Source organism: Pagrus pagrus (genome assembly GCF_965226575.1).
Source record: "Pagrus pagrus genome assembly, chromosome: 17".
Lineage (NCBI taxonomy): Eukaryota > Metazoa > Chordata > Actinopteri > Spariformes > Sparidae > Pagrus > Pagrus pagrus.
The window spans coordinates 22,771,545-22,789,254 of record NC_140201.1 but is presented as its reverse complement, the minus strand read 5'-3'; the positions used below and the strand labels follow the sequence as shown (position 1 = coordinate 22,789,254).

The 17,710-nt window shown below is 41.2% G+C and overlaps 1 protein-coding gene across 1 annotated transcript in view; it reads left to right on the top strand.

Annotated features, from left to right (window-relative positions):
- Positions 1-17,710, top strand: part of col22a1 (collagen, type XXII, alpha 1) — a 60,264-nt gene that overhangs the window by 16,001 nt on the left and 26,553 nt on the right. Inside the window, exons 6-24 of the mRNA XM_084380029.1 lie at positions 949-1,072; positions 1,408-1,683; positions 1,812-1,892; positions 3,346-3,462; positions 3,575-3,619; positions 3,722-3,784; positions 4,017-4,055; positions 5,696-5,749; positions 5,853-5,906; positions 6,000-6,053; positions 8,483-8,536; positions 8,627-8,671; positions 10,468-10,521; positions 10,639-10,692; positions 11,195-11,230; positions 11,829-11,858; positions 12,287-12,340; positions 12,486-12,539; positions 17,225-17,278. Of these exons, the coding sequence (XP_084236155.1) occupies positions 949-1,072; positions 1,408-1,683; positions 1,812-1,892; positions 3,346-3,462; positions 3,575-3,619; positions 3,722-3,784; positions 4,017-4,055; positions 5,696-5,749; positions 5,853-5,906; positions 6,000-6,053; positions 8,483-8,536; positions 8,627-8,671; positions 10,468-10,521; positions 10,639-10,692; positions 11,195-11,230; positions 11,829-11,858; positions 12,287-12,340; positions 12,486-12,539; positions 17,225-17,278 (1,342 nt within the window). The remainder of the gene's footprint in view (positions 1-948; positions 1,073-1,407; positions 1,684-1,811; positions 1,893-3,345; positions 3,463-3,574; positions 3,620-3,721; positions 3,785-4,016; positions 4,056-5,695; positions 5,750-5,852; positions 5,907-5,999; positions 6,054-8,482; positions 8,537-8,626; positions 8,672-10,467; positions 10,522-10,638; positions 10,693-11,194; positions 11,231-11,828; positions 11,859-12,286; positions 12,341-12,485; positions 12,540-17,224; positions 17,279-17,710) is intronic.

Genomic DNA, 17,710 nt, shown 5'->3' with positions numbered 1-17,710 from the left:
TAGTTGTTAATATGAGGTTACAGCAAGTAGGTGGTTATTTTAGTACAAAGACTGAAAACAAGGAGAGACAGCTTGCTTGGCGCTTTCCAGAGGTTACAGGCTACAGTTCCACCTACAAACATCTCAAAGCTCACTAATTAACACGTGAGATCTCTGTTTGCTTAATCTGTACAACAACTAAAGTGTGAAAAGGAAAGGTTCTGGTTGGTTTGGGGCATGTGCACTGTGCAGATCCAGGCTACCCCCCTCTTTCCAGCCCAAAATGTATTACATAACAAAGAATGCTTTCATGCATTTTTCCTCATCAAATGCTTAAACAATGTAATCGTAATTTCATTCTCCACAGAAATAGAAATAGAGAGGCACACCTCATTTGAATAGATCATTTTTCAACTTGAGAAAGTTGCAATTTGTCATAAAACTGTGAAAGTACATAATTAGAAAGACTGCAATCTGAGCAGTCATGTAAGTGATGTGGTTCTATTTAAGGTGACAGCCACGTATTGGCATGTTACTATTTTAACGACAAACTTTCTTGACGGGCAAAATGATCTTTTACATTGTCAAACATCATATGTGTAGTTCGAGATTAAAAATGTGTCTCTCCCCATTGACTACTGTACAATTCTTTACTGAAATTGGGTCCCATGGTGTACACTGGAAGGGGCGTGACTTCACATCTATAATGTCAAACAGCATGATGTGTCAGATTAAATGTCAATATAATACTGTATGAAAATGTTTTGCTTGTAATCAAAATAATAGAAAGCCTCTCTGCATAGGAAGCAGACAGAGTACTGTATATATGAGCAAAGCTGTTACCAGGTGAATCATAGACACTGTTTGAGTTGAGGTTTGTACAGTACTTGGGTCACTGCAGCTGTGTGTGTATCACATAAAACAACGTGAAGTTTATGTGAACAATAACAATGTGCTTTTATTCTGCAGAGATGTGTTTCCTCAAGGGTTGCCAGATGAATACGCCTTTGTGACAACATTCAAATTCAGGAAAACCTCAAAACGTGAAGATTGGTACCTCTGGCAGGTTTATGACAAATATGGAATCCCACAGGTGGGTCAGCCAAATGTAAACAGTTATAAATGTGACTATTATGTGTCTGGATTTAGCCAATTACACGGTTAACTTAGAACAGGCTCAGGTTTCTATTCATATCCTTTTTAAATTACTGGGCATAAAACATGGAAATAGTGTATTTACCTCTGCCAGGCCAGATAAAATTAAATCCAGACTCCTGATCCTAATTTTCAAATAGGATATCAAATTGTAATACGCCAATTTCGTAGTTGGCCTCAGGGGTAAAGGTTTTCTCTGTACGTCTCTATATTTTCGATCACCTGCATGTTTCAGCTTCTATTGTTAACATGTTCTTGCCTCTGACTTGTCAGGTGTCCATCCGCCTGGACGGTGAGAACAAGGCGGTGGAGTACAACGCTGTCGGGCTGACAAAGGATGCCGTCAGAGCCGTGTTCAAAAACCCTGACGTTGACAACCTGTTTGACCGCAGCTGGCACAAGATTGCCCTCAGCGTGGAGGCCAAGTCTGTGTCCCTTTACCTTGACTGCAAACACATCCAGACCCTGCCAATTGAAGACAGGGAGGACATTGATATCCAGGGGAAAACAGTGATTGGCAAGAGGCTGTATGACAGTGTGCCGATTGATGTGAGTCTTTACTTGTATGTGAACAAGTCTGATATGCTCAGCACTCCGGAGATATTATATTCTGTGTAATGCAAGGTTATTTTCTCGAGGTTGATCTGTTCATCGACTGTTTGTCTGTGTTCGTGCAGTTCGACCTCCAGAGGATGATGATTTACTGTGATTCCAAGCATGCAGAGCTGGAAACTTGCTGTGATCTTCCCAATGGACCTGTGAGTATTTTAGGCAAATCATGAAGATTAATTAAAGATTTGGTTGTCTCCAAATACGTTGTCCTTGTGTAAATTATGAATGGGGGATGCGTGAAAAAGACAGGATCTGTTTAAATTAATAGTTACAGGCAGATCATGCAGATTTGTGTCCAATTGCAGGCCACTTAAAGCTCTCTTGTCTTTATCCCAAGCTAGTCTCTAATTTAAAACACTTGGATTTTTAGCTGGAAAACACACAACGAGGTTAACGTGAACATTCAGTATTTGACTGTGTTGCAGCTAACATGCCACCTCGCTAAATTTGGAAATCCACTTAATATTATTACAGGCTTACAGATGTGCTCAAAGCAACGGCGGTCAGCTGCTAGCTAGACAGCTAAACCAAAAAAACAAAACTAATCAGCTGTATCTGTGACAAAGATCGTAGTTCGCATTCACAAAAGCACATAAGTCAACCATTTTTATATGTGGTTGAGCCAGACAGTCTTAAATGTGAAGGTGTAGTTTAACATTTTGGTAATTATGCATGGAGTCTCTGTTGGCTGGCTAGCAACCTCGCGGTGAAGACAACACTGTGCCTGCCATTGTTAGCTAGAATATATTTACAGCATGTAATTTCCTTTAAAACCTTTTTTTATGTTTTTGTTTTTTTCCAATGGATTTAACACATATGATAAAACATGTTAATTAGTTAGCTTTAATGTGTAATTTTGGACATTGGAGCCAGTCTAAATATTTCCCTCCATGCATGTAGCCTATTATTATTTAGACCTGGATTTGATGGCGCCACTCAGCCTTTCTTCCAGTTTTGCCCTGTGGCCACTTGCGGTATTGCAGCTAAAAATTCCACTGCGGTCCAAAAAGTCTTTCCCCATCGAGCACCAACGTTAAAGAGACGTCTGTAAAACGATTGATAGGACACCTCGCTTTGCAAACTGGGTCATTTATGACTCTTTCTATTATGATTTTTTGATCCATGAAGGTTTTATAATTGTAAAAATGAAAGTGATGTAAAAACTCTAAATCATCACAATGCCAAGTCTATGGACAGAGTGAGAGCTTGTGGGTGGGGTCAGCAGGAGAAACCCTACTGCGCATAACCACGAAGTAAACCCAGAAGATAGGCATATTTTTTGAAAGCAATTCTCATTTGACTGATAAGGTGCCATCTTTGGGTCTGGTATCTAGTTCTGTTATTAATCTATATGGTTCCTCCCTGTATGTCCAGTCTTTATGCTAAGCTAATCGCCTCTGGCTCCACTGCCCTGTATATATGATTTTTCCTATCTCCATACTTAATACACAGGCATGAGATTGGTACTGGTACATGACTAAAATACATTTTTTGTCATGTGGCTCGATGCTCATCATACCTTCTTTCCCCCCTCATTCACACTAGCTTTCTTTTTTATGGTTTGATGATCACTGTTGGCTTTTTGTAATCTCTTTTCAGTGCCCAAAGAAGGTTGTGACAGAGGCCCCCCCCGTGCAGATTCCCACTCCAGCGCCCACTGCTGCAGAGCAACACAGAGGGCCTCATGCGAACTGCTCCTGTCCTGCAGGAGAGCAGGTAAAGCCACCTGACCTTACCAGACCTTACCCCTGCCTATTACTTCCATGGATGAGCGGGAATCCTTTCTTTAATAGCTTTCCAAAGACAAATGTACTTTTATTTCTCACAGGGAGAGATCGGCGCACCTGGTGTTGCAGGTCCTAAGGGTGAAAAGGTCATCTGCCATTGCTTTTAAGTACTAGTTTGTGTGTGACACAATTGTATTATGTTCCGGGTTTGTTTTCTGCTTTTTTATTGTATGAACATACGTTTTCAGGGTGACACTGGCACTAAGGGCGCCATCGGACCGCCTGGGCTCAGAGGACAAAAAGGAGAAACTGTATGAAAACAAAAAATGTGCAAATTTACAAGTGTTGTTCTTCTTTTAACAGTTAATTGATTGAGTTTGTTAGCACACCGTGTTTAGTGCAGTAACGATAGCTTCAGAGCTTTGTTAGCACTGCAGATATACTATCATACACATTTCAGATTGCATGCCTTCCAGCTATTATCCCATCTGCCTCTCCTCCTGCCTCGATAATAATTGATCCTTATCGATTAATTATTTGCAGGGCAGAGTAATCTCTGTCAAAGGTGACAGAGGTGAGAAGGTAAGTAGACCTGCTCTGACTGATGCTGCATGAGCATCATGTTAACCTGCTTGTCTTTGTGCATATTTGATATGCATGTAAATACAAGACACTTTTCTGATTTCTTTCTGTCAAAAATACATTTCATATCTTTCCCTTTCCTATCTTTTGTCTCATGTTTGTCTTTTTGGCCTCTTTTCCGTCAGGGAGTGGCGAGGAAAATGCTCATAGCTGTTATTGTCAGAATTACAGGACAGGTTACCACAGAGGATGTGTAGCAGAGAGCGCAGGCCTGTGCAGACGCCCACCCAGTTCAAATCACAGCCTCTGTACTGCCTGGCAGTGCCAGCTGGGAGTCTGGGAGTATAATTTATTCCTTCAGACAAAGTCCTCTGCATGCATCATTCAAGCTGTCCGGAGAGGGACACTTAAGATGGCCACAAGAGGTCTAGAAAACGAGACATGGTCCTCTCATCTTATTATCTAGTTTGGTTGTAATAGTTTTGAGATGTTTTGGATAACACAGAGGTACCTGCAGTAAATAACTCTGTTCTCTCATTTAAAAAAAAATGAGTAGGGAACGTTTTCATTTTTACACCAGTAATGCAGTCAGACAGGCAGCAGAACTCATTTCATGATAAATTTATTTTCATTTTGTAGTGTCTTGCTGCCGGTTTGATAAAACTGCATTAAATCAAACTTTAATGCAGAGCATCCCCGTTGCTTTTTCTATTCCTCGCTGTCTGCATGAGCATCTGTCTCCACTTTCTTCAAGAGAAGGCTGCAATTTGTTGTTATAAGCTTTTTTTCGAAAGCCGGTGCAAAAACATGACGTCAGCCGACGACTTCAAGCTGCGGTTCCAAACGGCTGCGTCGGTCATCAAGTCGTACGGGGTGAAAGTGAATCCGTCCTGCTTTGATTGCTTCTAATTGCATCTTTAACTGACAAGAACAGGCAATTCCCCACGTAGCAGCGTTTAGATAGATAATGTCTTTTTCGTTATAGGGCACAGAAGAGCGGAGGCCTTTCTGCTAATCTCTGTGATGAAAGAAATGACGTGCGTTAAAATGATATAAGCTCCTAAAATAATTAAAGGGCAACCTTGTGTGACTTGTAAAGTGGTTTATGAAGCAGAGGGAAGTCTTGCGGTGGGCAAGACCTCGTGGTACTGTGTAATTTAACAGCCATTACTTTTCACTCAGTCCAGCGTTCAGATTTCACGGGATTCCTTGGCATCGCATACGACATCAGTGTACAAACCAAAAGTGCGACAGTGTGAAGACAATAGAAAGCCATTGTTCCTTGAGTCTTCGGTTGGATGTGCGACCAGACCATAGTGGGTCTCGGTCAAGTTGTTGACAGCTGTTAGCATATTCTGGCTCCCAAACATTTACTCAAAAGTTTGTGTGTGTTATTGTGTATTTTTTTAACTCTTTGTGTTCTAATTGTAATGTGAATTTCTCTCTTTTGTCCAAATGTCTTCGTCAAAAGTCATTTTATCTCTAACTTACTGTGTTCTACATTAATCCTCCAACCACCATGTACTAAACCGTGTTGTGTGGTGCTACCAGGTTGACAGCACGCCATCGTCGCCATCGGCCATCTTGCATGCTTCTGTAGTACAGACCAGTCAAAGTAAATACTTGCCTTCTGTTTGCAGGGTGATACAGGCAGCATAGGGTTGACAGGTGCTCCTGGACTAAAAGGAGAGAAGGTGTGGCACTTGAGAAACTGGACGTGTGGAGGATTTCTTCAATATGTCCAACCGTAAAAGTTCACACACCGGTTTTAATTATGTGTTTCCAATCGTCTAACAGGGACTCGGTGGTGTGCCAGGTATCGATGGCTTATCTGGAGACAAAGGAGATAAAGTAAGGAGCACACTTTTTTATTATTTCAGTCAGGGTTTGGGGAACGTTTATGCAAATGTGAATGTTTTCATCCGTGTGTTTTTCTGTAAATAGGGTGCAGCAGGAGCGGCTGGTGCTCAGGGGCAGCCAGGCCCAGCTGGACTGAAGGTGTGTAAATGCGGGCCTTTAATTTGCTCACTGTTGGAAGGATTTTTAAATGTGTGATGCAAAAGAAAAAAAGGATATCTTTAGTCGTTCTGGTTTTTCGGCACCGGTCTCAGAGACACACTTGTTCTGTTAAGTGGGCGTACATACGTTTTTCTGGACAATTACCTCTCAGCCGTTCATCGATTTCCTGTGAAAGAGGGGGGCAGTTTGGTTGACTGTCCCTTGGACGAAGCAGCAGCTGGTGAATGAGCCAGCGGGGAGGGGAGGGAGGGCTGCTGGTGAATGAGCCAGCGGGGAGGGGAGGGAGGGCTGCTGGCTCAGGGTTTGGCCAGTGGACTGTGACAGGCTGCTTAAGCGAAGGCTGGAGAGAAGGATCGCCCCCTTTTGATAGAACACAGGGAATAATAAACCACTTCTAAATGCTTCTCTCATGGGACTGTAGATGCATGTGAAAGATAGAGATCAGCCCCTAACCCTCGCTTTGACATACTGTACAGTATACCACTCAGATTTGATGTGTAATTGACATAATACAAAATAAATTCAGTAACAGATACAGTATGTATCACTCAGTGAAGAGGACACTCATGTAGATATAACTACAAGCCTAATATACCTCATTCTGACAATAACTTGCCAGCTAGCTTTGTAACATGATGATAAAATATGTGTTCTAATGGTGAGTGGGATGTGTTTTTTATTAAAACACCACGATTTGTTTTTAATCATAGCCTAGCTAATGAACCAAATGACTATGGCTACAGTAATGGAAAGGGGTTACCCACAAAGATTAGGCTAATTGACAGGTAATTATCGCCAAATACAGCCTTTAAAAGCCTCTTTTAACTCATTGCTTTGTTTTTTATTGCACATTAACTTCATGGTTTAGTGTTTCTACTCTCACTAGACTCCATTTCCAGCAACACAGGCTAGCTTATCTTATGTCTGTTAGCACTTGTTTGCTACCGTGTTAGCCATTTTAACTGCATAAAGCAACACTATTCCAGGCTGTGGTTAACTGTGGAGTTGTCTTGATCCCAAAGAGTAAAAAGAAAGAAAGAAAAGAAAAGAATATAATAGTAATGAAGCTTTTAAGCCAGGCAGTGATGACAAAACACTTATGCCAGCAGGCTGTTAGCCCGACCCTGGAAGACAACTAACTTACTTTATATGACAGTATAATAGGCCCATTTCACAGCAGCAGATGCAGGAAAAGCACAGGTGCTATCAGTAACATTAATGCTGACACTGTGACATAGAGCCAAATTCAGCATATTCCTTTCATTATTTACACCTGAGCTTTTCCTCTGCGACAGGTCTGAATGTCTTTGCGTTAAAAAGCCTATTGAATGGATTCTTCTTCACGATACACCGGTGAATGAAATGATTAAGTGCTTTTTTGCTCTGCAATCCAGTTTGTTTGACTTCTTCCTTGGCGGTTGGAAGGGTTGTGCTTCAGCATGGAATGGTTGCTCATGCATGACCTCAAGCACGGGTTTGCACGTGGACATGAGGTATAACCATGCGTATAACGCCACCTTGCATAATCAAGAAATCCAGGAATGTTAGCGGGCCATCTGACCAAAATGACACACAATAAGTCAGTAATGTTAGTCATGTTCTCTGTGCTGCGACCACGCTACGCTGTCATGGCATATATACAAAAGGTAACCGTGCTCAGGCCCGGTTGCGGCCGGAGCAATTTGAGTGCAGGCCAGCAGGGGACCGGGGAGGAGGGACAATCATGCCTCGGCATGGTTCGGAGCAATTGGGCCAAGTGTGAAAGTGCCCTTAAAGAGACTCTATTACACAGCAGTATCATCATACTTTCAAGTCTTCAAAACAAGTTGGTAAAATTGAACAAAGCATCATTTTCCCCTCTGTGTTAATTGTGATAAACCTGCTGAAAAGCAAAAAAGGAAACAAAAGCTGTCAGTTATTCTGTCCTCACAGCTTCAAATGAGTTCCACGGTGTAAACAAATGGCTTCAGATATCAGTCAGGGCGACAGCTATTCTGAGGCACAACTGCAGTTAAAGAGAACAAGCCGAGCTGTGGTGTATTATTTAAATGAGAATACTTTCCGCATGAATACCTTACTGAAAAACAGAGCGGCGACAGAAATAAAGTGCGTGTGAATGATTGCGAGAGGACGCATTTCTTTCATTCTTCGCAAGAGAGAAGAGTGAAAGTGAGGTGAGAGTTCAAAGGTCAAGGTTCTCCCATGGGGAGGTCTGGTCACTGACATCTGCTGTTTCTTTTTTGGAGGTTTCAGGTTTCTTGGTTGGTCCGTTACACTTCTTACATTGATTCAGCTCTGACTCAGCAGTCTCCCAGTTGGCCTGCTGTGTAATGCTGAGTCACTCTGACACTTTTAGAAAAAGTCAATAACGTCCATGAATATAATGTTGTTCAATTCATGTCATACAGGGAATTCAAGGGGATGGAGGAACGCCTGGCATGCCAGGACCGAAAGGCGTTACAGTGAGTATAATCTGAAAGCACTGGTCAGGATCTGACTCTGGTAAATAATAATGTTCAGTTTTTAAATCATATTGTGTTTTTTTGTTGTAGGGTGAATCAGGCGTAAAAGGTGAAAAGGGAACTCCAGGAGACAAGGTCAGTGATACCGCCTCCTTTTTCTGATAGTGAAAATATCACACTTGAATTGGGACCCTCACACAGTTCCACATGTTCTTACATATGAGCAGCCTGCTACAGCTGTTGGTGCTGGACACATAACACTCTTCAACCAACAGGAGTTCAGTAGCTTCCTCAAGAGCACTTAATCAAAACAGTAGTTCCTTCGGGACAAGAGAGCGAGCCACTCGTTTACTGTCCATGTTTTCCCAGCTTGTCCTGGGGCTTGAACCGTGATGTTAGATTGAACCTGTACAAAGTAGAGTTCATACTCCGAACCCTGACAACAGGGTTAACTTCTGAGAGGGACCATTCTTCTCAGAGGGACGGAGAACTGAGGGGCGTAATTGTGCAAACAGATGTGGTTTCCTTGATTCACTCTCCACACTTCCTGTCTGGGACTGTGTGGGAGCGTTTGGCTATAATGCAGCTCATTCAGGTCGGATAAAGCTTTGTTGATGTCTGAAGTTTCCCTCTGAGCTGTGAACACCTTCCACCTCTTGCAGCCACAATGAAGTTAGAGCGCAATTCAGACTAACAAATCAATGAAAGGTTATCTCCCTGCATAAAACTGGTTGATCTGAAGTCAAGTTGTCAGGATGTTTTTGTGATTTCAGTGAGACTGCAAGTAACACATTGAGCAGGGCGATATAAGAAACAGTGCTAGCAGTTACTTTGTATCATACTGAGATGTCAGCGTCAATTTAAACTTAAACGGCTTTAACAACTGGTCTGTATAAAGCAGTAAACACGGAATGAGTACACTGATTGCTTTTGCATATGGCATGAGGATGTGGAGCAGGATCTAGGTATACTGGAGCTCCATTCAAACATGCTGATGCCAGGTTTCAAGCTTTCTGTCAGTCAGTCAGTTATTGAGCAATTTCCTGTAGGTGAAAACTGGAAAAGTACTTGCCTCAGTGAAGTGATAAAGGGAATAGGTGGTTCAGAGGAGTCACCAGGGGTTGAAGTCAGACCAGTGTTTGAAAGGTCAGAGGTGTGTTTTGGGTGAAACATCTCTCACCACCGTTTGAAATCTGTTCTCTTTTAGAGTGGTAACCTCTAGGGATAGTGACACAGGTCTCCATTTTGGATCGGACAGAAATATCTCAACCGGACGGATTGCCGTCAACATGTTAACATTGTCACATTCTGAGCATGCTAGCGTGATATTAGCATTTAGCTCAAAGCACCGTTGTCATGGATGTTTCTAGCAGAGCGCTGTGCCTCAGTGCAGCCTCACAGAGCTACGAGCTTGGCTGTCGACCCTTGGGTCTTGTATTCTACCGTCGCCTTGTAGATCATGTTTTTCACCCGTGTCTCTCTGTTTGTTTGTTGGTTGGTTGTTATGTTAGCAGAATTACACTTTTTCTCACTTTCTGTAACATTGCTGGTTAAACCCTCAGGGAATAATAGAACATTGAGGTCTATTGAGGTGGCTGGTATCTATGAGTGAGTACAATTTGATGCTGATCTGGTGAGCTTAAATATGGTTCAGCAGTTGTTGGTGGTTAAACTAAGTGCTACTATCCTATAACTATAGATATATTTTTCCATTTCGTTCACTACTGACAGGTCTTCTTCTTTGGATTTTCTGTTGTTGATTCTGTTAATATTTGAGTTTCTTGACTTACTAAATGTAAAACGTTTCATGACCTTATACATACCTATATCACTTATGTATATATGTGTATATATATAAGTTATATTATATATTATTACATAATTCTTATAGCAGTACTTTAAACATGCTCTCTTGTACACTTCCATTTTAGGGCGAGTCAGGTTCAGCTGGCTTTCCTGGCAAACCTGGTGTTCCTGGAAAAGATGTAAGTCGTGATCCTGTTGAAGATCGTGCAGCTACAATCAGACCACAGATATTAATCTGTGACAGATTAGATGAGTCACCCTTCGTACTAATGAAGCTGTTGTCTAAAATGTATTAGGGCCTGAGAGGACTGGTTGGTGCGCCTGGGCCTGGCGGAGTAAAAGGCACCAAGGTACGCCCCAAAACACTCTTTTCATTTGATTAGAAACAATTGAAAGAGGATATTGCATGTGAGCGTAATGTTATTAAGCTGCATTGATATAAATCATGAAGAAGAATCATCGGTTTCCCGAGCTACTGTCTGCACTCTCCAGACATTCCTCAGTCTCCTCTGTGGACCATCAAAGTCAGCCCACTCATTTGTCTGAGTTCATTTGTCTGTCTGTAATTACTGACTTTGATGATTCTTCCAGCGGTGCACACATGCTGATACCACACCCATACGCACGCACGAGGATGCACGCATTCACACATATGCACAAAGAATTTCCGCGGCCGTTCACGCACAAGATTCGCTTTTCCTTTAGGCCTACGATAAGTGCGCTCTTTAACGAGCGTCATCTCATAAATTATGGTCGTTGCCGTATCATTATCATATTGCCCAGGGTGCTTTACTCTGAAAGCGTCTTGATTCTAATGATGGGGTTTTCATCCTTGTGTGCACTACGTCACAGGGGGAGAGAGGCCTTCCCGGATTACCTGGGGACATGGTGAGTACCGAAAATAGACCAAAAGGATGGAAGAATTATATTCTTGTGGATTACAGGCTTGTTTGGGGGTGAAGAACATGATGGAGGGATGGAGTTAGAAAGATTAACAACATTTTTAAAAAGCAAACCAAAACAACAAACAAACATGTAACTAAGGTATAATTAAAGACAGTTATGCACTTTTATGACTATTATTTTAACAAACCAGGTAGTGATGGACAAGATTGACCTACTGACCTCGTTCTTCAATAGAAAGCACATATCTAGACAGAAGAAGCTGAACAATTAGGTGATGAACTAAATATAATGCTGAGCTCTGAAACAATGAGGTTGTTGAGCCTTTTCTTTTTAAAATGTGATACCCAACATCACACTTACATTGTGAATGCTTCATGTTATAGGTATTTTTAATATTTTTTGACATTTTTTATGTAAACGTTTCCTCAAAAAAAATAATGAGCAGAATGATCATTTTCCACACAAAGCCATAGAGGGTTTGAAACACAGTGATTAGCCCGAGGTATCACGATGAATCGGATAATGATCATTTAAAAAAACATAATGTGATCATTTATTTATCTTTTCTTTTTCACTCCAGGTTCAACAAGAAGGCCTGCGGGGTGAAAAGGTAAGTAACTGCTCAATGATGAAATAGTTTATGGTGTTTACCACATTAACACGTAAGTCAATATTTAAAGACGACCTCGTTGTATTGATGATGTTAGTAAAGTATAATTAGCTGCTGGTTATTAGGAAAAGAGGTGGGTTGCAGATTAAAAGTGTGTTAATGTGTTAACGTGCAGTGTTAATGCCATAATTACAAATGCAGTCATCAACATGAACACAAATACAACTATATACACCACCATGCACTATGTTGGTGTATTTACTTTATAGGAAATTGGCCTGTATGTGAAAAATAAACTGTACATACTGTATGATTCCTCAACAGTGTCAACAAAACCACGTAAACTGTGACTGTAATCTCCCATAATAATAAAAGCTATATCATACAGTTATTTATTATGGCTAACTCATGTGTTTAACCTGTTTCAGGGAGAGGCTGGACCTCCTGGGCCTCAAGGGCCTGAAGGCCCCCAAGGGCCTCCTGTAAGGATCATGATTTATTACTTCCTTCCTATGTTTTCTCTCAGCTGCTGTTTCACGTTTCATATTTTGTTGATGTGGAAAAACACCTGTGCAGACGTAATGCTGAGCAATTCAAAAAAACACTGCTGAACATTTTATTCCACAGGGTCCTCAGGGTCATCAGGGTCTACCAGGGGAGCCTGGAGAGTTCGGCCAGAGGGTAAGAATTTAATTTTCTTTTACTGCTGTTTCTGGCAGTTTTAATATCTAGGATTGAGTTCACAGCACATATCGAGCAGACAAACCGGGGTTCTCTTGTACATGTTTGTTCCGGAGGCAGAGCAAACGTCAGTGGAGTTACAGTATATCATTGGACAAAAGGAGAACAAGTTTGGTTACTGGATTGGCAAAGAAAATCTGTAGTGTCCATCCATCATTCCTTCTTTTTATGAAGCTGGCACTCATGATTAAGGCTAATATGGCAAATACGAACTCTGGCAGAACCATTAACTTATCACCAGTTACTAACTTCAGCCACTGAGGCAGTACTTCTCACTCTACACATCATATCACATCAGCTTCACCAGAGGACAATAATACATATATGCAACTTCTGGTTAGTTGTGTTAATATGACATACAATGATTTTTATAATGTTATTAATGATGTCAGACGATCACAGTTTGGTTAGGTTGAGGCTGCAAACCTACTTGTGGGCTTGGGGCTAGGAAGACATTGTGTTTCAGGTTGAAATAACTACATTCAGTCTTGTAGTGTAATATACTTTTACTGTACAAGACAGACTTTCCATCAAAGAGGGATGTTTAACTGTTGACATGTGACTTGGTAACGTTAGCACATTTACCTTAAACTAATTACAAATCCACGTCTCACTTGTTCCGATTACTGCTCAGAAGAGCTTCATAGCGTTGGCTATAAGAGCCAGGGGTGTAGACAGCCTCTTTCTGACCCTCAGACACAACGTTACCTTGATAATCCGTCTCATTTACCTCGTAGTTAACTTCTGAATTGCTGAAATGCAGTCACAGGTAAAGCGGTCTGGAGTCAGTTTTTTAATCTTCAGTTCATGTTATGCACAGTAATAATGTACACACATGACTGGCACCAACAATGATAATGCTGATTCATACCAAAGACTTCTGCATCATTTTTCTGATGTTTTTACATTATATAACAAAGCATGAAGCTCATTAATGTTACAAGCTTGAGAGTCAAAATACTTAAAAACATCTGGAAAAAGCTGTTCATTGGGTATTGTTCCCACAATGCATCTGTGCATTTGAAATTTACAGTCCTGGTCCAAGCAACACGTATTCATGAATATATGAATGTATGCAACATAAGTCATGTACATCGATGTACACTTACATCATTTTTGTAAATGGGGTTAATGCTGTGTCATCTGTCATCGGTTTAGCTAACTTCCTGTCCATTCTGCAGTAATCAGTCCCCTCCCTCCTCTCTACGTCACCACTACGTCACTAGTTACCAGACATAGTTAGTTTACTGCTCTGATTGGATAAAGTGAGCAGGGATACCAGAACATTTATTTTGTCTTTTACTGCATGAGTAGGGGGAGGGGAGACAAGGGTTACTGACCAAACACTCTATAACAGTGATTACTGTTGGAATATACAGGTATTTAACACTCATTTTAATTAAAATAAAAAATACATCACTTGCAGCAGCTTTAACATACCTGCATCATAAAATAAAAACAAATCACTGTTGAGTCTGGAGGGAACGTGAATTACAACCCCCGACATCCAACTAAAGGGGAACCTACAGCATCAGACTTCGAGGCGTAGGGTGACTGACGTGGCTGCTGTGTTTGACACGTTGGAAGTGGGAACGTGCTGGGAATACCCACACATTTAGTTTAGATAGACGGACAGACAGACAGCTTTATTAATCCATGAGGGGAAATTAGGTTATCATAGCAGCAGGTACAGTACATTCAAGTACAAATACAATCAAAATACAAGGGCAAATATAGAAACATCAAAATGCTTAAGTAGTTATAAAATAAAATAAAATAAAATAATATACTGAGGTAAATAAAGTAAAATGCTGAGGTTAGAAACAATTGCTGTGCTGGTCAAACACTGAAGAAGTCAACAGTGACTGAAAGCTAAAAGTAGAAACTGTGTCCTCCTAACTATCTGACACCACAACACTGTTTGTTTTTGTGTTTACAAGAAACTGAACCTTTTAACGCTTAAATAAAAATGTGATAATAAGGGAAAAAATACACGAGAGCTATTTTCATGCTGGGTGTTTTGGGAGTTGTGCGCTTTTTTCAGCCTCAGTCTGACTTTACATATGCAGAAAACCTGTCTGCTGAGCTTTAACTAAAGTGAGATTATTGTGCCTCCGGAGAAGCTCTTGTAGAACAAAACTCTAATAAGCAGTAATTGGAAGTTTACACTGTAGTCCCATAACTGCGTTTATCATAGTCCACTGGGATTATGTAGAATTAAGAAAACTGATATTTATTCCTCATGCTAATGAGAATTCATACTGTTGCTTGTGTTTTTTATCTACAAAAACTGTCCCTCGTCGCTCGTATTCTTTCCCTCGGTCTCGCTCCACGCCGGTCCCGTCGCACAGCAGTGTGTAATTAAAACAGACACAGTGCTTCCACATAATTTGTTCCTCAAAAACATTAACAAAGATAGTGACCTCCGTTCCCCCTTTCTACTGGGAGCAATTAACTTCTCATCAGCAATATGTTGGAATTAACATTTGCAGCTGCTCAGTTGGGCAGCAGAGGCGAGGCGAGGCGAGGAGAGGCGAGGCAAACCTCCTCTGGCCACAAATGAAAGACTTTTTTCCACCACCAGAATGCTTTGTCCTCCGCCAGACAAGCTTCTGTGAGATCGAGGGATTTATAGTTTATTAACATGAATAACACGATCACATTGGGTTCAGATTCCACAATATGAGGAAAATTGTCCTCTGTGCAGCCCTTTATTTTTTTAATATCATTGGAGGTCCCGCTGAAGCATTTTACAGTCCCACAAGATGCTTTCCAAGTGTATCCTAGAAGAAACAGACAGATGGTGAGGAGCTTGACCTATTTTCCCCAGCTTTAGGGTTGTTATACCTCAGCTGAAGATGCACAGGGAGAGGGTGTGGGGGGGGGATGAAGGTAGGCTGAGAGCTGTGATAATAGGGCAGTCTCCACTGCTGGCGGTGCTGATAGAGAGGGCTGTATGGTTGAGTTGGTATAGATTGAGCCACTCTCACCTCCACTGCAGCAAAGCTCTCATCAGTCGTGTGTGTCAGCGCTGCTGAGGCCTGTCTGTTCACCTCTATCCTGATATGACAGCTGAGAGCAGCCCGGTCTGGAGTGTGGACGCTCTCATAGGGCTGCAGTGGACAGCATCAATAGAAAGAAATATAAGAGAGAAAATGGTTTCAGAAGCAGGTGGCAGGGTGCTCGTGTTGACAGGCGAATGGAAATGTGACAGTATTTTGGGAAGGCAAGGGGAAAAAACTAACATTATACAAAGACAAAATGACATCTTTAGCTTTATGGACATTTTAGCAAGGCTAAAATAAAACATAATTAAGTTTAATTATTCAATAATTGATTGGAAATGTATTACTTAAAAAAAATGTATATAAAGTTAGCAAGAACCAAACCAAATGATTTTCACTAAACTCTGAAGCTGGCAGGAAAGTTATCGCTGCTCACTTAAGCTAGTTACGTTAGCTTTAGCAGGAGTTTTGGGTTTAGTTGCTGCCTGTGGAGTAACTGACTGAATTATCTGACTGGTTTACCTTTTTTTCCCCCTCCAGTTACAGAGAACAGTTAGGGTAGAAACTTGTAAGTAAATTTAGTTTACAGTATAGCTTAGCTAAGGCTAGCTGTAGCCGTCTCACCAGCTAGCTTTCACTGGGAGAATGTAGCTCTCTGTCTTCAACAGTTTCTATAAGACAGCCCAGGAAGTTTATGCCATAATGATTTTTAACTGTTAAAACAGGTGTGAAAGATGTTAGACTCTAGTATCAAGAACATTTTGACCAAATATAGGTCGAGTTCATGTGTTTTGACTCTGTAGAGCACAACTGCCTTTTAAGCTCCACACAGCTAGCTAAACATCAAACTAAATAACCATCTCAGATCAGAAATTTCAAAGATGTAATACGTCACGACTGCCGATTACCCAAAAGTATAAATATATGACTCACTCAGATCTTAACAAAGTTAATTAATCTCAATTTCGACAATTTATTCCTGTGGAGGAAAATGGAAGTAGGCTTACACTTCTGTGTTAAAATGCCAAATAATGGCCGACTAGACCTTGACTGTTGTATATTTTGTTGAGTTGTGTACTTTATTACAAATGTTTCCAACAACGTTCAGCCCCAGACAGAAAAAGAACATCATTTTATTCAAGGTTTGTTTCCTTTGGTTCTTGTGGGACTGAGTCAGAGAGCGAGGAGGTTGGCTGACGTACTACACAGAACGTGAATCTATTAAACATTAGCTTGTCTGTGAATATTTCTATCCAAGTGGTGTCAGATAGCATTTCATCAGCAATGGTTACTTAACAATAACAACAACTCCCATGATCCCACACTAGCCTACTGAGGTATTTTATTTAGAGTCAGAGACCTCCAGCTGCAGAGATTACATCCTGTGCAATTAAATGACAGACTTGTAAGTTTAGGTGTCAGTGTTTTATATTCTATCTTTGTTTTCTAAATGTTGTTTCAGAGCCCTCTCTAACCTGCATCACTCTGCATTTTTAAACCCCCACAGTTGGAGAAATCACATGACGTCATTGCCTCAGTAGTAGCTGTTAAAACCTAGAAAACAGCTCACCTTATGCATTGAATGTTTTTCAATTTGAATTTCTGTCTGCTGTCTTTCAGGGAAAGAAGGGTGAAAGTGGGTTGCCTGGAGTCGACGGCCTTCCCGGACCCCCTGTAAGAACAAATTCCAGTTTCGTAACAAGCAAAACGTACACACGTCAGTAACACACTTGTTTAAAATGACCCTTTTGTTCGTGCGAGGGCTCCTGCTGGTGCTTGTTCTTGCACCTCAATGACCTCTCAAGGAGAGCCGAGGAGAATTAATTTGGTGTTTTAATTGTGTGGGTTTGTGTGGGATGGATTTGTGTGACCCACAGAGCACAAAATTACTGCTCTCTCAAAGGTGTCTTCACTGTGTGTTTTAATGGAGGGAAAATAAACAAGCTTTATTAAAACCAACAGGTTATGTCAATTAATTTTCCAAATTGCTCCCTGGAGCAAAATAGAAATGCACCTGTCTTCAAGTGGTATCCAAGGCTGAATGAGCTGTGAACAGTGCTGTAATACTGCCCTCTGGTGGCTGCTCACTGGTCCTGACGTCTAAAG